Source organism: Cyanidioschyzon merolae, chromosome 19, assembly GCF_000091205.1.
Source record: "Cyanidioschyzon merolae strain 10D DNA, chromosome 19, complete genome".
Classification (NCBI taxonomy): Eukaryota; Rhodophyta; class Bangiophyceae; order Cyanidiales; family Cyanidiaceae; genus Cyanidioschyzon; species Cyanidioschyzon merolae.
The window spans coordinates 1050765-1073636 of NC_010145.1; the positions used below are offsets into that span (position 1 = coordinate 1050765).

Here is a 22872-nt window from a genome sequence, read left to right on the forward strand (position 1 = left end):
ACCAGAAGCAGCGCACCTGTTGTTGCACCGCTGGCTTTGGCTAGTGAGCGCAGATCCCAGGTCAGGAGGTTTGTGCGAGCTTCATCTAGATAGCTGGTGACGTGTACGTGACCTGTCCTAGTCGCAAGTTCCCGCCGTTTTGGAGCAGAGGTTCCAGTCGCTGTGTGCAGGCGTCCAGGACGTCGACCTGCAGTGCAGGCGCCAGGAGCAGCGAGCGCTCCAAAAGAACTACGGGAAGCGTTGATGGAGCTTGCATCACCAACGTACTTGCCGGAAGAAGACACCAGGAATGAGGATGATGACCTTGATGGTGACGAAGGAACAACCCTTGAACGGGGCGTCGATTTACCGGCACCGCCACTTCCTCGTGCGACGTACTGGCTTCGTGGCTCTTGGCGATCGGTGCTGGGAGATGCGCCCTTCGGGGACGCGTGGCTTGCTGAGTGGAGTGCCTGGGCCGCAGCTCCCACAGCAGCGACACCGGCTCCACCGGGAACTTCAGCAGCACTGCCAGCGCAACCGCCCTCGACAGAGGAAAAGCCGCCTGCCGCTGGAGCATCGGCGTCGGCATTGGCAGCAGCAGCAGCAGCAGCAGTGGACGCTACCAGCCCGGAACGACTGGTCCAAGAGGCACGTTCGCTGTTGCGAGCGTGGTTTCAAGAGTATCGACACGGCCTTGAGCTTTTAGAAGAGACGCGTACTCCATCACCGGACGCTCGCCAGGCGCTGCACCAGACATGGACTTTATGCGACGGCATGCTTCGGGCTCTCGTGCAGCGCTTGAACGCGCTTCGTGCCTGGCAGGCAGCGCTCCAGCTCGTATACCTGTCCATGGATCAAGTCGAGGCTATGCGTCACCAAGTGGAAAAGATTCGATACGAGCGTGCGCAAAGAGCTGCATCCACATGCGCCGGGGACCAGCAAGTCTCCATAGCAGCCGCCGCTGACGAAGCACAGACAACGTGCGCAAACGTCTGCCAGCAGCAAGCCGTGCTCCATGAGCAAGCACCAGTGGCGAAAAACGCGGCAACAGAGGCGTTGCTCGCAACCGCCGAGTTGCGAATGATCGAGAAGCTGCAAGAGATTGCTCGTCAGTTTCCAGATGTAACCGAATGACCAGAATAGGGCGAGCAAGAGCCAGCACGCGGTATGGATGCAGTTTCGTTTGAGGCGACATTCCCCGCACAGACACTAGATGCGGAACAGTCGTGAGGGGTATCGTCCAGCGATTCACTGCATCCAGCGGTTGCCAAGAGCTCCCGAATTCGGTTCTCAAAGCGGTCCAAGAGTCGCCTGAGCAGAGCGCTCACCGGCTCTGTCATGGCACTCTGCACGAGACGTTCCACGGTCGCCACGGTCTGTAACGAATCAGTGTCGGATAGGACCTGTGGTAGCACCAGATGCTGCAGCAGCCGAGCACAAGCGATGGCAAACTCGGAACGAGGCTCCACGAGGATCTCGTTCAGCATTGCGATTGCTAGTCGGAGGTGGACGTTTCCGTCACCAGCAACGGTGGCTGTTTGACCCTGCGCTCCAGCGTGGATGCGTTGTTCGGATTCAGTGCTCAGCGCCCGATACGGATCGAGCAGAAACAGCAGGTACTGGCCAGCCTGCACTGGCGAAACAGTGGCCAGCGGATTGTCTTTGGGACTTTTCACGAGCACGCGCAAAGTCGGTAGGAACGCGTGCTCGAAGGCGTAGCGATGCTCTGGGTCACCTGTGAGGCAGATAGCTGGGAAGAAGACTGCTAGACACTGTCTTAGAGCGACGTTATCCGCTGTGGATGGTGTGAAGAACAAAAGGAGGAGCCGCTTGATGAGCTCCGCATCGGGCGCGAGACGCCGCAAAAAGATAAGCTTTGCAAAGCCCTCGACCACCGTTCCCTGGAGGGCGTCTGTATCCGCTGCAGTGAGCAGGCTGCACAGCCTATCCAGGAGCACTTGGCGGGGACTCGTCGTCGTCGTCGTCTCGAGGACGGCAGTGCTGGATTCTCCTGAGATTTCGGAGCAGTCTGGTGCTGTGCCCTCTTCGGAAGCGTGGGTGCACAGCCAATCGAAGAGCGCTCGCAAGGCAGCCAGACGCACCGCCTCGACGTCATGTTCAGCGACGTGGAGCAGGAGCAGCGAATGCTGCATCGACAGCTGACCGCTTCGGTCTATGAGCCCCGCCAGACCGAGGACGCGCATAGCGGTTAAGCGTTGGGAACTGTCCTCACTCGTGACATGGTGCAAGGTGCAAACCGACAGAAGCGTTACCAGCAGGGGCATGAACGTCTGCACAATGGCATTCAAGTCCCTGGACAAGACGCTGCGGGCGTTTGCGGCCTGGGAATGGCGAAGCAGGTGTCGTTGCTCGAGGCCGCTCTGATACCGGAGCAGTGCCTGTAGAAGCGCTTCAGAGAGCGCCAAGCAGGAGTGTTTTCCGGTGACATCGGGGTCCTCGTCGGCCTCGGCGGTGCTATGCAGCCCCGCTACAAGTTCTGTCACCAGACGAGTCGTTTCCTGAACGTTTGCTTGCGCACGAAACAGAACTTCGAGCGCCAACTGGAGCTCCTCTGGACCGAGTCTTGGCGAGCGAATCAGGGCTTCCATCGTTCGTAAGAGCAAGCGGCGCCCTGCTTCATCGCTCATGTCCAGGGTCCGAAGCACCTTCAACAGCATTCGCACGACGAAGGCGTACGACCGAGGCTCCGCAGCATCGCGCGCTGTTTCAGAAGCACGGCAGACACTCGTTGAGCAGGGCGAATGCGCAGCGTGCATCCCCAAAGGACTAGTGTCGACAACCTCCGTACGGGCATGTTGGTGGTAGTAGTCCAGTGCTGCGCAGAGATCGGTGATGCACGGCAACAAGCTGGCTGCCAACTGGGGCCAGAGGGAGCGCTCCAGGTTGCGTGCTTTCCAGGCAGTGATCTGTGCACAGACGTAGGCGACTGCTGCTCGTTCTGCGTTCAACTCATTCAGATCTATCTGCGACACGGATTGCTCGATCTGTTCTTCAGTACTTTGGCAACTAGACTGCACTTCGGCTGCGAAACGACGAACCAGTCGGAAACAGTCGGCATCCGGACAACTGACAAGCATCTGAACAAGCGCTGGTAAAACCGGCGTCTCGTGTACCTCGACATCGAGGAGCTGCAGCAGGTCGGTTAAGCGGCCTTTGCAGACGCATTCCAGCCATGATTTCCGCAGCATCTCTTCGAGACACGCTTTCTTCACTTCCATGCTGCGATCGGAGAGGCCACAGCGGAGCAGTTCCACCCGCTGCGCAATGCTCAACATCTTTGGGTTGACACGCTGCGCGAAAATCTTCTGGTATACCAAGAGCCGGATACTAGCGTCTACATCCCTGGCCCGCGATACGACTGCGTCTACCAGCGATGGATGCAATGCGGTCGCGAGCTGGAGAAGCGCTGCTTTGCGTACCGAAGCGCTCGGGTCACGACTGACGAGCCGTTCGAACACACCAAGCAACTCTTCATCCAATGTTTGTACCTGACGGAGGTGCAGGGTGTGCAACGCAATCAAAGCCTGGGCTCGCACGACGGGGACACGGTCACGTGTACGCTCGAGCAGCGCCCGCGAGACCTTGGTCATGCTGGCGCGGTCGTGGGAAAGCCACTCGCCCACGTGCTGTACGATAGAGATAATGGCTTGGCAGCTTCTATATCGCACTGCCTTATCTTGAGCTGCAAGTAAACGAGTGAAGAACGTGAGCATTTCTTTAACAAAGTCCACGCCGCCCGGGATATTCTCCTTGTCTCGGGGTTCATCCGTTGGACGTTCCTTCGACGTTTGAAGAGCTAGCGTTCCGATCAAGTCGAAAATCCGCTCAACCCTGGTATCCTTGTTGTAGACGACCAGGCACCGCTTCAAGAGCTCAAACAATACACATAAACTGCCTGTTGCGTCCACGTCCCAGACCGCCTTCAAAGCCTGGGAGCTGTCTCGTGTACTGCTATCACTGAGGGTCACCGTCTCCAGAACCTGGATGATGCGCTCCCTCAAGGCCTCATTAGCAGCACGCTCCGTAGGCGCCGATGTCGAGCGCGCAGCGGTTGCCGCAACCCGCGAGCTTAGGCGAGCCATCGGTACGCAATGTGTCGCTCACTGGCACTTCTGGGTGTCCGGAACTAGTGTGCAACTTTGACAGCAAGCCGCGCCCCGAGACTCTCGGTACCCTGCTCTCGAACAGTGACAAGTCCGAGAAGCGCTGTAGCTGTTCTAGGTCACGCGATGCGAAGTGTACGGTGGCTCGGTGCTGCTGCACCCTAACGCGCGTCAGCGTCATCCGGCGGCAGGCACCGCGTAGCGCTTCCGTCGATCTCGAGCGGGAATTCAAATCGACGTGGTCGACATGGGAGCATCCGATCACTTGTAGAAATATATGGAAATCTTTGAACTAATCGTAACGCTCGATGCGCCCGTCGATCTTCCTGTCGTGCGTGCGTCTGGGGCGCATCGCTGGGGCGAGCGCCGCGCGTGCTGTCTGAAAAACCGTGGAATGCGCCACGTAACACTTTGGACGATTTTAGGTTTCGGCTGTACGGCCAGTCTGGAACGCTCCTCCTAAGAAGGAGAGGCTCGCTGTATTCAGCGACTTGTGTATTCGTGCGTCGAACGTGCCGCAGGCGCCTCAAGGGGGCAAGGAGTTGCGTATAATACACCCAGCGGGTGTCTATGTGAGGTGTGATGCAGCGCTAATGAGCCTTGGTAGCGCGTCGGCATGACGTACGGGCCTTGGTGCCTTCGGAAGTTGCCCGCTTGGTCGCTCCGTGCGCCGTTTCGGTACCGTGTGTCGGGCATGCCGCGCTCGCTTCCAAACCGACACAGGCGCGTCGCTATCGGGATTCACGCACCGTGTGGTCGATTGGGCATCGGGTCGATCTATGATGATGCTAGGTGCGTTTCCAGGGAGCCTAGCGATTTGATCGCGACCTAATCTAGCCAGACGTTCGATTGTCCGCTGATTCTACGCAAGCTTGTATACGCAGCATGGATTGGCACATCATCGTAGGTGCGGTCGCAGCCGCGTTGCTGTCCCTGTGCAGGGTCCGTGTCCTCTCAGGTTGTGTATTCGGCATTGATTCGCACGTAATCGTAGCTGAGGTCGCATCCCCATGCTAGCCCCATGCCGGGTCCTTGTCCGACCCGGATTTCGAACGTCACCGTATCAGCAGCGGTGTTGTAGGTTTCGGCGTTCTTGCCAGCGGCCGCGGCATCAGCAAGGTATCTACGCGCAGCCTCGGCGTCGTAGGGCACCGGTTGACCCGCAGTCATTAGCTGATGCGGTCCGAGCGCGATCTCCAGATGCATTGGGTCGAATGGAACGCCAGCCCGGCCTAGGGCCGCAGCAACCCGTCCCCAGTTCGGGTCTTTTCCGAAGACAGCAGCTTTGCACAGCGCTGAGCTCGCGACGCAACGAGCCAGTTGCCTCGCCTCTGCGTCGGAGCGGGCACCACTAACGCGCACCTCCAGCAGAACATTGGCGCCTTCTCCGTCACGCGCAATCGCCTTGGCGCAGTGCTGCAAAACTGCAGTTAACAAATCCCGTATCACTCGGTACTCTATACTCCGTTCATCGTCGGGAATCGAGACACCAGCTGCACCATTCGCAAGTCCAAGCAGCGTATCATTCGTGCTGGTGTCGCCGTCAACTGTGATCTGGTTAAAAGACTGGTCTGCAGCATTCCGGAGTAGCTTCTGCCACGTAGTGCTCTTCATTTCCGCATCTGTTGTGGCAAATGCAAGCATGGTCGCCATATTTGGGTGGATCATGCCGCTGCCTTTGGCCATGGCACCGACTCGTATCCGCCTTCCGTCCGGCATGAACGCTTCGCCGGCGATGTGCTTCGGAACAAGATCCGTCGTCATGATCGCCCGAGCAGCAAGCGTACCGCCTATGGAGGACGCATCCGCACGGCTCACTAGTTCGACAATTCGTGGCACTGCGTCAAGCAGCAAATCCATAGGAATGCGCTTGCCGATGACGCCCGTAGAGGCAAGAAGCACAGCGGCCGGTGATATTTTCAACGATCTCGCCACCGCTTCGGCAGTCTGCTGGGCATCGATGTCACCGGCAGTGCCCGTTGCAGCGTTCGCCTGACCAGAGTTGATCAGAATTGCCTGCACCCGCTGATCCGCTTGCGCCAACTGCGCTCGACAAAAGCGAACAGGCGCAGCGGCAAGAACTGACTGCGTGAAGACCCCTGCTGCAATACACGGCAGCGGAGAGTAGAGAAGCGCCAGATCGGGCGCGCCACTTGGTTTCAAACCAGCTGCCATCGCTGCCGCCCGGAACCCTTCCGGTGTCGTTACCGAGCCGTCTCGCAGGAACCGAAACGACTCATGCAAGGCCGGCTCTACTCGCTGTTGCAAGCACAAGCGCTGCGGTGGTAGAAGCCCGCGTCTGATGTATGAAAGGTTCCGAGCAGGCGCAAGTTTTCGGTGGTATTGGATGAATCGCGGCTCGGCTTGGACGAAACGTCTTTGGAAAGCAGGCACGGGGCTAACCACGAACGCCATCGAACCAGAAACACCATAGTACCGTTCGCGATCGAATCCAGCTGTCTCTGCGGAAGTGGACCGGTACGGCCTAAACACCAGATCGCACATGTTCTTGATTATTGGTATATTTCGTGAATATGAGTCAGCGTGTGTCCTATGTAGCGATGAGAGAAGCGAGCGCACACCCAGATCAGCGTACCGATTTGGTCAGTGGAGGGATAAGCCGCGCTTTGGCCTGTTGGTCAACGACACCAGCACCGTTACGTACGGATGCAGATCTATGATAGCGCAGGCTCCCTAGTTCCGGTCACCGTTCACGAACGGACCCCAGCAGCGGAGTGAGCAGTGCTTCGCTGGGTGGCCCCCCCCCCTCTGCGCACAACAACTCCGCCACCACTGCTACCGCGACTACCAGTTCGACGTTCCGCACGAAGGAATGATGGCAGGAAGCAGCGTACGCGAGGCAATGGCCTTGCTCGTGGCTACTGGACCGCGCTCAATCAGGAGTCCCAACGGACGCGTGTCCTTTAATTAACGAAATTTATAGTCTGATCCCATTTCCTGCGATGAACTTGTCGAAAGCCCAAAGTGAGCAGATCTTCCACTTTTTCGACTATAGGTGAGAACACGAGAATTCGGTGGCTTTTCTGACGGTCACGAACACCAGCCTCTGTGGGCCCAATGTCTACGGCGGCTTCCCGCTCCTGTCGCTTATCTCGGGGTTTCATGGAGCAGGTATCTCTTGTTCCTGCAGTATCGTTTTCCGCTGAAGAAGGATGCGGATCGCAACGTTAAAATCCTTAGTTCGCTGCTTCAAAATGTCGTTCATGCATTTGATACAGTGACGAAAGTTGTGATCCATGCTTCGCTTGCAATGCTCGTGTTCTATATAGAAAGCCACCTTGCGCCCTTCGGAGCGTAACTCTTCACTGTGGTCAGAACTTCCCACAAGTGTGCACCAGAACGCGTGCTCCGCTTCCTCCCCAACCTCGGAGGACTTCTCTGTGGCGCCTGGACGCCTGCTTCTTCACTGGGCAAGTGCTCTTAACGGGTACAGAGGGCTCCCCTCGATGCCCTCATCGGCTCCCGCCCCAATTACCGTACCGTTCGATCAGAGGCTCCGCCTTACTGGCGCTCTGGGCGAGTACGCTGTTCGCTGCACGCACAATAGCTCGCTGCTAAATTCGACAGAGGATCGGTGGAATACAGTGATGTCCTTGATGAAACATGTTCCTTAAGAAAAAAATCGAGGCTGGAGAACAAATCGAGAATTTTCGATCCGATTACGCTCCCGTTGTACACAGCGGTGACGTAGTCTCCACTGGAAGCGATTGCGTTGGTGAACACAGACCGAGTTCAAGACCCGCTAACCATCTAAACAGAAGAAGCGCAAGCCTCTGAGAGCATCCCACATGAGATGTATCGAGTGCATGGGGGTTCCGTTTCGCTGACGGCCATACAACGAAGAACATTGAAATTTCGAGCGGAGCAGAGGATTTAACGTGACCATTTCAGTGAAAGCTCGGTATGAGCTTGTAAACGAGTCGTCGATGGACGACACCAAGCTCTTCTACGTTTGAATTCATCGGTGCGAATTGCTGCGCCCACGATCCAGCTAGAAGCAGAAGATCTTAGGCTTGAAGCGTGGGTGATCCTCGCTTGCTAAGCGCGATCAACGGAGAACAGCGGAGGTTTGTATATATTATCTGGATGATTGTATCTTTCATCTCACGAAACCGTCGCTCGAGGGCATCGCGAATCATTCTGTTTCCGATGACCTAACAAATTCCAGCGGCTACGATTCGAATGCGTCACTTCGAAAAGACATCCGGGAATCTTAAAGCCAGGTATGAATCCATTAGCCCGTATTCCTGTACATAGATCGCAGAGCATATAGGTCTCAAAGCGGTCGGGAAAAATCTCATGGCCAGAACGGAGCATGCTAGATAGTGTTCGATTGTAATCGGATACGAATGCAGCGCCGTCTGCCAATCCAGGGCGACCAACTGCGGATGCTTGCTGCTGAACCGCGCCCTGGTGCATGTTTCTTCAAGCATGTACTCGGTTGCTTCGGTTTTGAAACCGCGAGAGCGCAGCAGCCACCGTCACTGGCTTCTATATCAATTACGAAGCTGCACTGCTGCATCAGACTCCGCACTCGAGCGCCATATGCCTCTGTATAGGTTTCCATACGCTAGCGAATACGACAAGGGAAATAGCGCCTCGAGCAGGCATCTGCAAGGCCCTTCGGCGCCCTGAAGACGCCCGCAACCGCTTCTTTTTGTTTTCGCGTTGTAGGAGGTGCACCGAAAACGCTGGACCCCATCGGGATCGCATGAACAAACCATGATCCCCAAAGACAAGTTTCGGGTACCGTTGCCGGAGCTTGAAGGATCAGCGGCAGCGGCACACCAGGTGCTTCCCTGAATCCCGGTGTTTCGCGTCTGTACCCCAGGTGATCCCTGATTCCATGCATCCATCCTACACCAGATCGAGAATATCGAACGCTCGGCCCAGGACCTGCGCTCGTGATGCAGGAATCGAGTCCATATATGTACAGCTCTGTATAGTATCTTTGATCTGGCCTGCTGTGCAACACGAGCGCTGATGCACAACCACCAGTTGAGCATTGGCGTCAGTAGCTGCGGCTTGCAACTTCGGCGAACGCTCATGGCTCGACTGCAGTGGAGGACCTTTAATTCAAACGGTAGACATCGCGTAGTGGTGACCAAACCACTTGTTGGTGAAAACTGGTTGGAAACGCTTCTAGCGGCGGACTGTCGGGTCGACCAGTGTCTCAGCGAGCGCATCCTGTCGCGCGCCGAGCTTCGAGACGCTATCGGGAGTCGCTGCGACGGCGTCGTTGGCCAGTTGACCGAACCCTGGGATGAAGAGCTGTTTCGGGCCCTCAAGTCAGCTGGTGGAAAAGTCTACTCGAACGTCGCAGTTGGCTTCGACAATGTTGACGTATCGGCGGCGACACGGCACGGGATTGCTGTCGGGAACACACCTGGCGTGCTCACAGAGACCACCGCGGAAATGGCAGTGGCGCTGACGTTCGCCGCTGGCCGGCGCCTGGTGGAAGCGGACGCATTCATGCGGGCAGGCAAGTACAAAGGCTGGTTGCCTACCATGTTTCTGGGAAAACTATTCTACGGCAAGACACTGGGCATCATTGGTGCAGGCCGGATTGGGTCCGTATACGCGCTAACGATGGCACGCGGCTGTCACATGGACGTCGTTTACTACGACCAGTTTCAGAATGAACAACTGGAACGCAAAGTGAGGGAGACTGGTTCATTATACCAGCAGCTTGGCGAACGATGTATATCCATTCGACGCGCTGAGACGGTAGAGGAGCTGCTCGAGGCAGCCGATGTTGTCTCATTGCATACAGTTTTGGATGCGAGCACGCGCCATATGATTAATAACGAGCGCTTGCGGCTCATGAAAAAAGACGCTGTTTTGGTTAACTGTGGCCGAGGCCCCTTGATCGATGAACGTGCCTTGGTCCAACACTGTCGCGAGCATCCCGATTTCCGCGTCGGCTTGGATGTCTTCGAGAACGAGCCCAAAATGGCACCTGGTCTTGCGAGTCTTCCGAACGTCGTCGTTGTGCCGCATATTGCCTCAGCAACTGTATGGACACGCACGGGCATGAGCACCCTGGCGGCTGCGAATGTGGCTGGGATTATTCGCGGTGATCCAGTTTGGAACCAACCGGACGTGTTGGCTTTCGTGGATGCCCCCAGTGTCGCCGCGATGCCGCGGGCAGCGCCCAGCATTGTGAATGCCAAAGAGCTAGGCTTACCACAGTACAAACAAATGAGTCGCCTCTAGTATCTGTGGTGTCGTTGCACGCTGCGCATAGCAGGGAACTGCAATATCCGCACGGGCTACGGAGATCGCGCACGTTTGCATCCATTCACAGGGTGCAGGGATACGATCCCCGAAAGTGCTTCTTCTGAGGCCCATACCCGGTTCCAAGATGGAACGATTTTGCACGTAACAATTGCGTACGCGAACTGATCCCGTAAAGAGGCACAAGCAAACCCAAAGCGAGCGGTGTTTTCAAAATACCCTGCGACAGGGGTCCTTCAAGACCCGTGACCTTTCGCTTGCTCACGTATCCGGGACCGCCGATTACTAGATTCCGCAGCAGGTGCAGAATGTTCTCCAGCAGCTGGCCAGATAACATAGCACAATCACAGCCAATGCAACGGTGCAGGTCACTGCAAGCACGAACCAGTCGTGGCGGAACGCTTCATTGATCGGCTCGGCGCAACCGCGTCCCGCGTTCAACTCTTCGCTTGTTCGACACGATCCGCCGGTGCTTATGCCCGGGCAATACTGAACGTCCGGATTCGATGTTGAGCACTGGTTTGCGTTGTAACCGGCACACCCATAATGGAGCTCCTGGGAGCACACGAACCGGGGATTACTCTGCACAGTCATGAGCCAGCTGTTGCTGGATATATTGTTCGAACCGTTCGGCCCGGTCGTTCCGTATGCGTACCAAGCGATCACACACAGCGCCCCAAGGAAGAGGAAAGCCAAAAGTAAGACAAGATTATACAAGAAATAAAACAATTTTCCGAGGCAGCACTTGGCTGCGCAGTGCGCGAGTACACCAAGAGCCCCGATGCCAATCAGTACCGCACCAGCAACGATGTACAGCCAGGCATTACGGGCCACTGACCCGACAAGTGGGTTGGTCTGTTTGTACTGACTGTATGCAGAAAACGCGTTCCCGCGCTGATCCAAAGCTCCGACGGCAAGAACAACCACCCCAGCCAAAATAAAAAGAATATTCGCCACGAATAGGAAGCAGTTGACCAGCTTCGTATCCGCGAAACAGATTCCGCCCCGGCCGGTGCCTTTACCCATGACAGCACGTGACCGAACGTCGGTAAACGAAGGGACGCTTTAAGGTGCCGGTGCTTCGAAGAAATCCGGCAACAGGTAGACTCCCTGGGTTTCCAAGTTGGGACGGTTTCGAGCTCCCCGCGAGGCGATACAAAGGGGATGCGTACCCGGGCGACACTGCGGCGCAGGCGCCATTTCGCTGCGCTCTCCAGGGACGGGAACGGGCCACCAGCGGACATGGACCATGTTCGTGTCCGTGTGATGTGCGCTGTCCATTCGTTGGCAAGGCGACACCGTGCCATGTCTGTATTGTACAGGATCGGCGCATTGATGCAGCATATCCGTAGGGGCGACCCCGCGCTATGTCTGTATTGTACAGGATCGGTGCATTGATGCAGCATATCCGTAGGGGCGACCCCGCGCCATGTCTGTATTGTACAGGATCGGTGCATTGATGCAGCATATCCGTAGGGGCGACACCGCGCTATGTCTGTATTGTACAGGATCGGTGCATTGATGCAGCATATCCGTAGGGGCGACACCGCGCCATGTCTGTATGGTACAGTATCGGTGCATTGATGCAGCATATTCGTAGGGGCGACACCGCGCGATTCGTACGCAGCAGCGCAGCTCGTACGCCGATTCCCCCCGCCGCACCACGGCATACATTGAAAACTTCGTCACTCTGAGCAGCGTTCGTACGGGCGCTGTAGGCACTCACTGAATGTTCGGTACACAGTCAATGATTTGAATGGGCCAGTCTTCTCAAATGCAAGTATACAATTAGCGGTAGCTGGTGGAACACGCGAGCTTGGTGCGGCGTAAAGGACGCTCTCTGGGGCTCCCGATAACCACCGCGTAACTCGGCATGCACTGGTTTGTGTATACGATTCCTTGGATAAAGAACACCAGTAGCTGAAGTCTGCATCATGAAAGGATCTGTGAATTAGCAGTCCACCTTGTCGTTTTCTTTTTTGAGACCCGAGCACCTTCCCCAAAATAAACGAAGCGCTGCCCTGAGCGGTTTGCATTCCCACGAACGGCCTCAGCGGGTGTCTCGCATCCCGTACGCAGTTGCCAGCACCGTTTACGTAACCCGCGATCAAAGAACGCGCCTGGAACATGCGCCGCACACCGCACGCTCGTCGAGAGACGCAGGGACGACGACAAAGCACCCAACCAGCACAGCAAACACGCAGTAGCCGCAGAAACTGTCCATTACAACCAGGTTTACACTAGTTACGAACACCGTAAATCCATTTCTAAAGCTTATCGTAAAAGTTCGAAATATCCGGCACACTCTCCTTGAGGCCTTTGCGCAAGCGCGTCGCTTTGCAGAAATCATACGCCAAGTTGCCGGTTTCCAGCGGGGATCCCGGGACCAGCTCCCAGTGCGAGAACATCATTTGAGGAAAGGCCTGGCCTGACGTTGCTGAACGCAGCTCAGCGGTGAACCCAAATGATTCCACAACCGGGAGGTAGGCCTTGAGGATCCAGAGTGGCGTTCCCGCACGCTGTTGTTCCTCCGTGACCATACCCCGCTTTCGCGAGAAGAGACCGTAGATGGAGCCCACCGCTTGCTCTGGGCAGGTGATATCGACGAGGAACATTGGCTCAAATAGGCGCGGTTTCGCTAGCAGCTGTGCACCGTAGAGGCACCGCCGACACGTCGGGATGATTTGACCACCACCCCGATGGATCGCATCTGCATGGAGCGTCACATCAACCAGGTTGAAACCGATGTTGCGCATGGGCTCCTCACAGAGGACACCCTCCTTGCATGCCCACTGCATCGCTGCAACGCAAGAGTCCTTGATTTCATTCAGGAATTGGACGGCTTTGGTGCGATCCATGAAAAGATTCGGGCCGGTCGTATCCGGGGCGAAGCACCAAATTCGACGGGCGGCGTCCTCGTCCATGTTGTATTCATCCTTCAGGATTTTCGCCCGAGCCTTGGGTTCGTCGCGTGGTGTTATCTTGCCCTCGTCAATGGCTTGTGCAACACCTTCGGGCAGTGGATCGGCGTAGATATAGAGACGATTGTGCTTATTCGGAGACTTGGACAGACAGACGGCCGTGTTCAGCGGATCAGGAACCCCTTCGACAGTCTCGCGGTAGCTGACCACCGGGTTGCCTACGCGGATCTCCGCGCCATTCATAAAGTCCTCCTGGAGATCCTTCAGACATATCTCTAAATGCAGCTCTCCGGCGCCTGCGATGATGTGCTCGCCACTCTCCTCCATGGTAACCTCAACCAGTGGATCGGATTTGGCCAAGCGCTTCAGTCCTTCCACAAGTTTGGGCAGATCACTCGGATTCTTGGGTTCAACGGCGACGCGAACAACAGGCGAAACCGAGTATTTCATGTTCTTGATGGGAAAAGCGCTCTCCTCGTCCGTGATCGTCCCTGACTTGACCAGAAATTGATCCACACCAACGAGTCCGACAGTGTTACCAGCGGGAACGGAGTCGACGGCTTCGGTGCGTCGGCCCATCATCAGCAAGGTTCGCTGGATATTCTTCACCGCCAGGTCCTTCTTCTCACCTGGTTCATAGTTTGGTCCGTAGATACGCACCTTCATGCCTGTGCGAATTGTCCCTGAGAAGACTCTTCCAAAAGCCACAAAGCGACCCTTGTCGGAGGCCGGCACCATCTTGCTCACGTACAGCATCAGTGGCCCTTTCGGATCACAGTTGCGCATCGCCGTTGCAGCAACGTCATCCATTGGACCCTCGTACAACAACTCTGTGCGGTACTTTTGGGCCTTCACAGGTGACGGCAAGTGCGTCACAATCATTTCCAAGAGTGCCTGGTCTGCTGGGAGCCACTTTTGCAGTACGCGCTTCATCAATGGCTTCTGACGTAGCTGTTTGTCGTCGTTTGTCAGCGACACGTCTAATCCGGAGAGCAGCTTTTCAAGGGCTTCAACTTGGTCCGACATGCACAGCTCGATGATCTTCTTCACCGGTTTGATCACAAACTCGCAGAAGGCCCGTTCCAGCTGCTCGCCTTCAGCGTCGGTGCTCTTCGTTGTCCACTTCTTTGTCTTGCGGTTGAAATAATTCTCACCCCAGAGGCGTTGCGTCATTTTCTCTACGTCGACGCCAAACTTCTTAGCATACATCCGTGCGAACCGGGTCAACGTAAACGCCCAGCCATGCAGTCCAGCGGAAAACGCCACGGTGCCCTTCGCCGGGGACACCTGAACATCGCCAAGAGCAGCGTCTTGGTAAGTAGCAAGGATCACGTTCGCGTTTTCAATCACCCTACTGAAGGTTTGGTACATTTCCTCTGCCTCGAGTTGCAGTTCCAGAAACGCCCGATCCAGTTTGTTGATCGTCAAGACGGGTTTGATACGCTCAGCGAGCGCTTGCCGCAACACCGTTTCTGTCTGCACACAAACCCCCTCGACACAGTCTACGACAACAAGCGCACCGTCAGTAACGCGCAGCGCTGCAGTCACCTCCGAGCTGAAGTCCACGTGGCCCGGGCTGTCGATCAGGTTCACGAGAAAGTCCCGCGAGTCGCCCGAGTCCTTAGGCAGTTCCAGATCCGGGGGATAGTGGAAAAAAAGGCTGATTCCAGTGCTTTTGATCGTGATACAGCGTTCTTGCTCGTCAGGGCGCGTATCCGTGAGGCGCGTGTCGCCTGCAGCTTCGATCGCTATGATACCGGCCGCAGCAACCAGGCTGTCCGTTAACGTCGACTTGCCGTGATCCACGTGCGCAATGACGGACATGTTCCGGATCTGCTCCGGTATGTCCATCAAGGACCGGAGCTCGTCAATTGTAAAGTTCACCATTTTGTCAGCGGAACGTTTAACACAGCGCTGAACCGAGCAGTGCGAGCCGAGCGACGACACCTAAGGCGAACCTGTCGCAAACGGTTGGTCGACAAGGTGGCGACAAACGCCGACGCCGCCGCGAATGCGGTCGCAGCAGCGCAGCCCCCGAATCCAAACTGGACACGAATGGAAGAACTAGAATATATTAGTATTATCATGGACATATCTAAGGCGCAGCTGTGGACCCGTCAGAAACGACGCGCACGAGGCAGTATCCAGTACGATGCATGCACTCTGGACGGAGAGCGAATGGCGCGCTGCTGGGGCACCGACTACTCCTGATAATGGTATGGAATCCATCAGGGGAACGACCAGAAACGAAACGCGTCTTTGGCCTTTCACGGCCACATATGGGAGAAGGCACAGTTTCCCGCATGTTTGGCAAATATGCCTTTTGCGCTTTGGATGCCGTGTACTGGATGAGTTTGCCAGTTTGATGCGCCGTGCGCCGCAGTGGTGATAGCTGGAACTGTCATGGGACCCACGAGGCTCGTGTGCAACGCGATTTTCTGGAACGAAGCAGGACAGCGCCCGATGCCCGAGCTGTGTCCTTGTCGCCGAGTCCCTTTAGCATATCGCTTCGCGCCGCTGTCGACTAGTGTGCCAGAGTCTAGACGCACGAAGCTTCCGGTCATTTGGTCGGGCACGCGCCTCGCGCCGACGCTTGCCGAGGCGTCGCAATACCGCTCTGTCTCCGTCGGGCGGTTGCAGCGGCAGCGGTGCAGTGACCGTCACTGCTGGCGTTTGGGGCGTTCGCGGCATCTAAGCGTCGCGAACGCTGTCTAACTTCCAGTGTTTAGAGCAAATGTGCTCTGGGGCGTGCTCGGCACCTAACCGTCGCAAACTCGTGTGAAAATTCTACTTGTTTGGGAAACAGGGCTCAACAAGCTGAGGAACACAGGAGCGCATTAGAAAATGCCCCAGTGTCTCTGGTATTCGGTAGGATACGCGCATCCGAGGGATTCGGGTCAGATGCTGCAATGATCCAACATTGCAAAACCATTGCACACACACACACACACGGAAGGAGGCCGCTGTATATACCACGTGAGCAGATACATGCGAGTACGCAGTAGAAACATAGCACTGCATAGAAGGTTTCGGCGTCTCTGTCGGAGGCTGTGCCGGTGGACACCGGTCGAAGCCCTCCACGTGAAAAACTCAAAAATTTTGTATTGCAGCGCTTTATCCGTCAACGTACACCTTTATCAAGCTCGCCACTATTCGTATGAGACACTCTGCGGTGGTCGAGCCGCCCCTCAAGCCACCCATTCAAAAAAATAAGGGCTCCGCCTAAATCTTTGCCATGGCTTCCGTAAATCCGCGCGCCTGCACAGCGTGCTGCTGGTAGTACTCGGCTGCCGCAGCTACACCGGCGCCAAGCTTGAAACCATTGTATCCGCACTCGCGCAGCGTCATTTCGACGCCAGCAAGCGCGCCCAGTATCGTCAATTCGTTCAAGTCGCCAAGTGAACTGATGCGGAACGCCTTACCGCGCAGACGCATGAGTCCCGCTCCGAGCGAGAGATTGTATTTCTGGAAGGCAACCTTCACAACTTGGACGCCGTCCACACCTTGTGGTAGCATCACAGTCGTTACGGTGTCTGACTGCAAGCGCGGGTCGCGGCAGCAGATTTCGAGATTCCACGCTCGTACCGCTCTCCGAACGCCTTCTGCGAGCTTGTGGTGCCGCGCCCACACTTGTTCAAAGCCCTCTTCCTCGAGCATTTTCACTGCTTCAACGAGACCGTACAACAGGGGCACGCTAGGAGTATAAGGGAAGAATCCATCGACGTTTGAACGCAGATGATCCTGGAACGACATGTATACATGGGGCAGCTTTGCGGTCTTGCTCCGCTCCAGCGCCCTCGGCGACGCACAGACGAAGCCGAGACCCGCTGGCAACATGAGCGCCTTCTGCGATCCGGTGACTGCCAGGTCTACACGCCATTCATCGAACTTGAATGGGACTGCACCGATGCTACTTACGCCGTCCACCATGAGCAGTGCCGGATGCTGGTACTTGTCCAGCAACCGTCGCACAGCAGGTATGTCGGTGCATACACCGGTCGTTGTTTCGTTGTGTACGACACAGACGGCTTTGATGTCGTGAGCCCGATCGTTCTGGATCAGTCCCTCCATGCGATCCATGGGGAGGCCTTCGCCCCACTCCACGTCCAGTTCAATGGGCCGCAGGCCCAGACGCTTCATCATATCGATCCACAGGTGACTAAACTGACCGAAGCGCACCGAGATGACCTGGTCCTGAGGGTCCAGGCAGTTGGTCAGCGCCGCTTCCCAGCCCAGGGTTCCGGTGCCAGGGAATATAAACGCGTGCCCTTGACGGCACTGAAAGACTTTCTTGATGGCTTCCAGTGCTGCGAGACCCAGTTTTGGAAAATCGAGCGAGCGGTGGTCCTCACTGTTGCGGTGCATAGCATTCTGCACCCGTTGTGGGACGTTCGTCGGACCCGGAACCATTAAAAAGTTCCTTCCATAAGGAACAGGTACGTCTTTCGTCGTTAGGGGTGCCATTGCAAGTGAATTGGTACTCGAGAGGCAGCGATAAACAAGCGGTTCCACAAAGCGTTACGCCTCAGACACAGGTCGCAAACTCGTCACAAACGCAACGTGGCCAGCGACAGCACGACCTATATTGCAAGTATGAGGTTGAAAATAGTAAGTGCGCTCAAGAATGCGTGAATTCGTCCACACCAGAAAGCTACTACTGAGAGGCAACGCGCTCGTAGTCGTACGGTGCACTGAAGCGCTGAGCGACCAATACCCGGCATCAGCGCATCCCAACGCGCTGCGATTTCGGAGAGCGCGCGCGTGCCCTGCACCTGCGCGGATCATCCCTTCAGCCGCCTCCTGCAGGGGCGCGTCCACGTATGTGTGCGTGCATGCACGCATGCATGCATGCGTACACGCTGCGCTTTCAGCGTGATTCGCTCGTAGAGGCCGGGTGCAGCATGGATGCCGGCGGCTAGCCTGCAGATACGCCTCGTTCGGATTGAAATCGAACGGATCAACTCACCGAACACGTGCGTACACATCAAAGAGTTTGGGTCATCGCATGGTGGTTAATATAAGGTGTGGAAGGATATGTCTGCGACTGATGCCTTTTCCTCTCTGTTGCCTCGGGCTTTAAATAGGTAGGGCTCGTCTGGCTCTGAAGCTCTGTAGTCAGTAGTTGAAGGGTGTTGATGGCAGCGTGCTTTTCGATATCGTTGCTTCGAGACGTTGTTGACGTATTTCAGGCACACTTAGAGATTGCGATGCACGCTTCGCGTGCATTTCCATCTTGGTCGAATACAGACGCAGTGCACCCTCGGTCGCTGTGACGCTTGGATGTCGCGAGGTGTTCCAGTACCTTCGCCACGCACCTGCTTTCTCCGTGCGTGGCCGCGTTGCGCGCGAACGCTTGCTTCATCGCTCGGCACATGTCCTTGACGGGCATCTTATGATCCCGTCAGTGCGCTCCTCCGTTTCCGCGCCCGATGCCGTACCCTAAGATCACGGGCTTCTTTTGGACGATGCTATTGTCCAAGACTCTACCCGCTGCACACACGAGTGCATGCTGTCCCATTCGATGGAGGATTTCTGGAAGCCGATGCTCTCCATGATGAACCAAGTACCGGAATGACATTCGATACTGGAGAACGAGTCGAGAAACTTGGATCGTTTCATGCTACCTGCATACGGGGCGCTGTCAGACTCTCTACTCGATGCGCTCGCTGCGGTGACTAGATTCCCAGTGCAGGACCCTTTACCATGCGAACAGAAGAGACGGCATCGTCTGGGTGTACATTTCCTGAATGATGTCAAGCTGCCGTCGAATGCTGTTTCGTGAATGCATACGCAGAGTGAGGAGGATTTGCGTTTTTAACGGAATCGGTTATTTGGCAACATGAATTCAGTGAGGTTTCAGCACAACCTGGTGAGCAAGTCGTAACGCGACGACGCGCGAGCATCTGTACGCTTCAATCCAGCGGCACGAATCGCTGCACCTACGAGTTGCCTTGAAACAGAAGATCTTATGCTTGACGCATGCGTGAATATCATATGCTAGACCTAAGCAATGAAAGACAGCGGATGCGTGTACATATAAACTGGACGACCATATAAATTCCTTTTACGAAACCCGTGCTCAAGTGCGTCTCGAGTCATCTTGATTTCGATGTCGCAATGAATTCCACCAGCAAACATTCGAAGCATCCACACCGACAAGACGACCGAGAATCCCATACCTATATATGAGTCCATAAACTCTTATTGCCGTACTTGGAATGTCATGGATGTACGTTTCAGGAAAAAAAATTCGAGAGGCCGGCATCTATCTTGAGCAGTTCACTACTGAATTTCAGGCGGACGCGGGTATCGCCACAGGGTCCGGGATTCTATCTGACCAGTTTGTCCAGTTTTTGACGCATTGCAAATGCTCTTCGAGATCTCCCTCACATCCAGGACAAGCTGCCACTTTCTGGAAAAAACAGACAACATCTCTCTCTGGATCGGCGACCTGCGAGACGTTCCCCCCGCGGCGACACAAAAGTGTAACGCAAGAAGCAGATTATACTCTAAGCGTTTCCTGGGAAAAACTTGAGACGCTTTGTCAAGGTGGCACTATCTGTACTTTTCCTGAAGGGCAGCGTGACCCCCGACGCTCCAGTGAAAGTTGTGGGACGGTGAGTTTGCACTCTAGAGGGGTGCGCGTTCGTGATCCGTGCCTCCCCGAGCACGTACCAGTACTCGGCGCTCGAGAAGCGCACTGAACACCAGTCTTGTTCGCGCCTCGAGCCTGATACCAGAGCGAGTTCGCGGAACCAGCGTGGTGCGCGAAGGGTTGCTCCAGGGTTTCAAGAAGCTGCAAAAGTTCACGCAGAGCCAGGAAGTGGCGTTTGCGTTTGTCCAAGGACAAGTGGGACAGGTTGTTCTGTTTGCGCCAAAGAGCTGCTGTGCGCCGAGCGAGCGAAACTGTTTTCTCGAAAGTGGCTGCATTATTGGACTAGAAACATACTCGGGAAAAGCAGCTTCCGGGTCGCGCGCTGCTTCTCTAAACCATGAACGGTGCTGGCGAGATCTTCGACGACCTTACACACTACCGTTTTGCGCAAGCGTTTGGTGAGCGAGCAACCGCAGAGGTGCCACAGGAAGTGGACCTGATATCAGCCGTTCAGTTCAGTAGAACTGGGGACCTGATCGCGACCGGAGACAAAGGCGGTCGTGTGGTTATCCTGCAGCGCATTGATGCCGGTCGCGGAGAGGCGTTGCGAAGAGAACAGGTTGCTCGGGCGACGCGTCGATCTCGGTTGGTACAACGAGAAACAAGTCGCATCCGAGGTAACAGCAGTAGTTGCTCCAGTCAGGGACGGCTTTCAACTGGTCTGTCACCGGTTCCGATTCCACGTTCACCGCGTATCGCCGTGGTGGGCCCCCGCTGGTCCGGCAGCCACAGTAATGGCTCGTATCGACGTGGATCGCTCGACCGGAGTCACCTGTCGAACTGCCACAAGCTGTCCCGCCTACAAGGCACGCGTGCCCGAGAATCCTACCTAGACGACTCGGGCGGAGAGCATGAGAGCGACTCGAGCGAAAGTAGTGCTAGTGAATCAAGCACCTCCTCCTCGGATGAGCGGTCATCAGCGGCGAGCACGATGGAAATGGTCTCTCCGCCGGCTGGCGTCAGCCATGGTGCCAACGGCGATGTTGACCTAGAGCTCAACGAATGTGACGTGCTCATGACGTCGTGTGCGGACGTTGACGACCGTGCCTTTCAGGAGCGCTCGCGAACACACCTCCTCGATGCGCTGCCGGGAATTCGATCGACTCCTCATGTCCCGCTGGATGACGAGGTCTGGGACGACCGCGAGCGGGCATCCGACGGTCGCAATGCAGATGGAGACGATGGCTTGCGACCAGATAGATCACGGATTCCCGCATTTGTACCGGAGTATCGATTCTGGACGCAGTTTCAGTCTCATGAACCGGAATTCGACTACCTCAAGTCACTTGAAATTGAGGAGAAAATCAATCAAATTCGATGGTGTCGCGATGTATCCGGTGCGTACCGGCTCCTGACTACCAACGATAAGACAATTAAGTTGTGGCGCGTGTTCGAGCGTCAAGTACGACAGCTTGTGAGTTTCGATAACCAGACTGGCGAAGCCGATACGCGACCAGAATCACATCAAGCGTTGAGGCATCACGATGCGTCTGCAGATCCGAGCAGCGCCATCCGGGGTCTCGTAGAGAGGCCTGCAGAGGACTCAAGCGGTCTTGCGTCCGCAGGAATCATTGCGGGTCGCAACGTATGTCTACCACGTCTACGCCGCGCCGGCTCTATGGTGATTGCGGTCCCGAAACGGATATTCTCGAATGCGCACGCCTACCACATCAATTCCATATCATTGAATAGTGATGAAGAGACCTTCCTCTCGGCAGATGATTTGCGAATTAATATCTGGAATCTAGAAAACTGTAGCACTGGTTTCAATGTCGTGGACATCAAGCCCGAGAACATGGAAGACTTGACGGAGGTCATCACTGCAGCGGAATTCCATCCGCATCACTGCAATCTTTTCCTTTACAGCAGCAGTCGCGGTGTTTTGAAACTATGCGACTTGCGAGTGCGAGCGCTATGTGATCAGTCGTGTCGCGAGTACGAGGAGCCGGAGGATCCCGCCAATCGCAGTTTTTTCAGCGAAATCATTGCATCCACGAGCGATGTGACTTTTTCACATTCGGGTCGGTACGTGCTTGCGCGTGACTACATGACGCTGAAGCTCTGGGACATCAACATGGAGAAGCGACCACTTCTCACCATTCCCGTGCACGAATCGTTGCGTTCGCGCCTATGCGAACTCTACGAGAACGACTGCATTTTCGACAAGTTTCAGTGCGCTTTCAGCGCGGATGATGCCAGCGTTCTCACCGGCTCCTACGGGAACCAGTTCCAGGTCTACTCGAGCAAAAGTGGACGAGGCCTCTGTTACGAAGCCAGTGTTGACTTTGTAAGCAGCGGACGCCCGCCTCGACTGCTCTTTCCCAACGGAATGAGCTGTAGCATTGAAACCATGACCGATGCATCCGGTAGCATGGGCGGGGTGTCGTCGTCGCCGCCGCTCCTGTCCGCGAGCGGCCTCGGACCAACGATAAGCAGCGGCGTGCCTCCGGAGCCACTGTTGCCCACGCAGAGCCCCAACGCACGAAGGGTACTTCACGTCGCAGCGCACCCGCTCGAGAATATTGCGGCCGTCGCTGCAGGTCCTGCGCTCTATCTCTACAACGCCGTCTTGTCACCGTGCTTTCTCTGATACCGACACGAGCGTCCCCCACGAGTAAACCGCCGGTGTCTATCCGAAACTCTTCGAATCTGGAGCCCGGACGCTGTTCACAAAGGAACGTTGAAACCCTCTGCCCGAAGGCAGGCTTTGTGGGCTTCAATGAGGTCGCGGCACGCTTCTTCACCGCGCTCCGCGATGCACGAGTCGCGAGCCTGCTTTGTCTCTGGACACGCACAACAGATTTTCTTTTTAGGCTTCGGGTTCCCGTCGTGGTTACCAGCTTCACTTGCTTCTGCCCTATAAGGTGCGCTGCTCGTTTTTAGATCTGCGTGATCGTCGTTCATACCGTTCCAACTCCCTAAGCGTATAGTG

At 56.0% G+C, this 22872-nt stretch overlaps 9 protein-coding genes and 1 non-coding gene across 10 annotated transcripts, besides 1 other annotated feature; 4 read left to right on the plus strand and 6 right to left on the minus strand.

Annotated features, from left to right (window-relative positions):
* Positions 1-243: 243 nt before the first annotated feature.
* Positions 244-1116, plus strand: CYME_CMS421C (hypothetical protein; the record flags this gene model as incomplete). The annotated part of the gene is made up of 1 exon (XM_005538960.1): positions 244-1116. The coding sequence occupies one exon, from the start codon at positions 244-246 to the stop codon at positions 1114-1116; it is 873 nt and encodes a 290-aa protein (XP_005539017.1).
* CYME_CMS422C (chromosome assembly complex Condensin I, subunit G) lies at positions 1092-4085 on the minus strand (the record flags this gene model as incomplete). The annotated part of the gene is made up of 1 exon (XM_005538961.1): positions 1092-4085. One exon carries the CDS (start codon positions 4083-4085, stop codon positions 1092-1094), a length of 2994 nt encoding a protein of 997 aa, XP_005539018.1.
* A 489-nt stretch (positions 4086-4574) lies between these two features.
* Positions 4575-6602, plus strand: CYME_CMS423T. Its single transcript, XR_002461677.1, has one exon. It is a non-coding gene; the product is annotated as a hypothetical transcript (transcript).
* Positions 5061-6611, minus strand: CYME_CMS424C (glutamate N-acetyltransferase / amino-acid N-acetyltransferase; the record flags this gene model as incomplete). The annotated part of the gene is made up of 1 exon (XM_005538962.1): positions 5061-6611. The coding sequence occupies one exon, from the start codon at positions 6609-6611 to the stop codon at positions 5061-5063; it is 1551 nt and encodes a 516-aa protein (XP_005539019.1).
* Positions 6612-9173: 2562 nt separating this feature from the next.
* Positions 9174-10343, plus strand: CYME_CMS425C (NADH-dependent hydroxypyruvate reductase; the record flags this gene model as incomplete). Its single annotated transcript, XM_005538963.1, has 1 exon — positions 9174-10343. The coding sequence occupies one exon, from the start codon at positions 9174-9176 to the stop codon at positions 10341-10343; it is 1170 nt and encodes a 389-aa protein (XP_005539020.1).
* Positions 10344-10649: 306 nt separating this feature from the next.
* Positions 10650-11390, minus strand: CYME_CMS426C (hypothetical protein; the record flags this gene model as incomplete). The annotated part of the gene is made up of 1 exon (XM_005538964.1): positions 10650-11390. The coding sequence occupies one exon, from the start codon at positions 11388-11390 to the stop codon at positions 10650-10652; it is 741 nt and encodes a 246-aa protein (XP_005539021.1).
* Positions 11391-12048: 658 nt separating this feature from the next.
* Positions 12049-12656: a sequence feature (possible transcribed region).
* On the minus strand, positions 12632-15172 carry CYME_CMS428C (eukaryotic translation elongation factor 2; the record flags this gene model as incomplete). Its single annotated transcript, XM_005538965.1, has 1 exon — positions 12632-15172. One exon carries the CDS (start codon positions 15170-15172, stop codon positions 12632-12634), a length of 2541 nt encoding a protein of 846 aa, XP_005539022.1.
* A 1335-nt stretch (positions 15173-16507) lies between these two features.
* Positions 16508-17749, minus strand: CYME_CMS429C (serine-glyoxylate aminotransferase; the record flags this gene model as incomplete). The annotated part of the gene is made up of 1 exon (XM_005538966.1): positions 16508-17749. One exon carries the CDS (start codon positions 17747-17749, stop codon positions 16508-16510), a length of 1242 nt encoding a protein of 413 aa, XP_005539023.1.
* A 2528-nt stretch (positions 17750-20277) lies between these two features.
* Positions 20278-22530, plus strand: CYME_CMS430C (protein phosphatase 2A B55 regulatory subunit; the record flags this gene model as incomplete). Its single annotated transcript, XM_005538967.1, has 1 exon — positions 20278-22530. The coding sequence occupies one exon, from the start codon at positions 20278-20280 to the stop codon at positions 22528-22530; it is 2253 nt and encodes a 750-aa protein (XP_005539024.1).
* Positions 22531-22607: 77 nt separating this feature from the next.
* On the minus strand, positions 22608-22844 carry CYME_CMS431C (cytochrome c oxidase assembly protein; the record flags this gene model as incomplete). Its single annotated transcript, XM_005538968.1, has 1 exon — positions 22608-22844. One exon carries the CDS (start codon positions 22842-22844, stop codon positions 22608-22610), a length of 237 nt encoding a protein of 78 aa, XP_005539025.1.
* Positions 22845-22872: the final 28 nt, after the last annotated feature.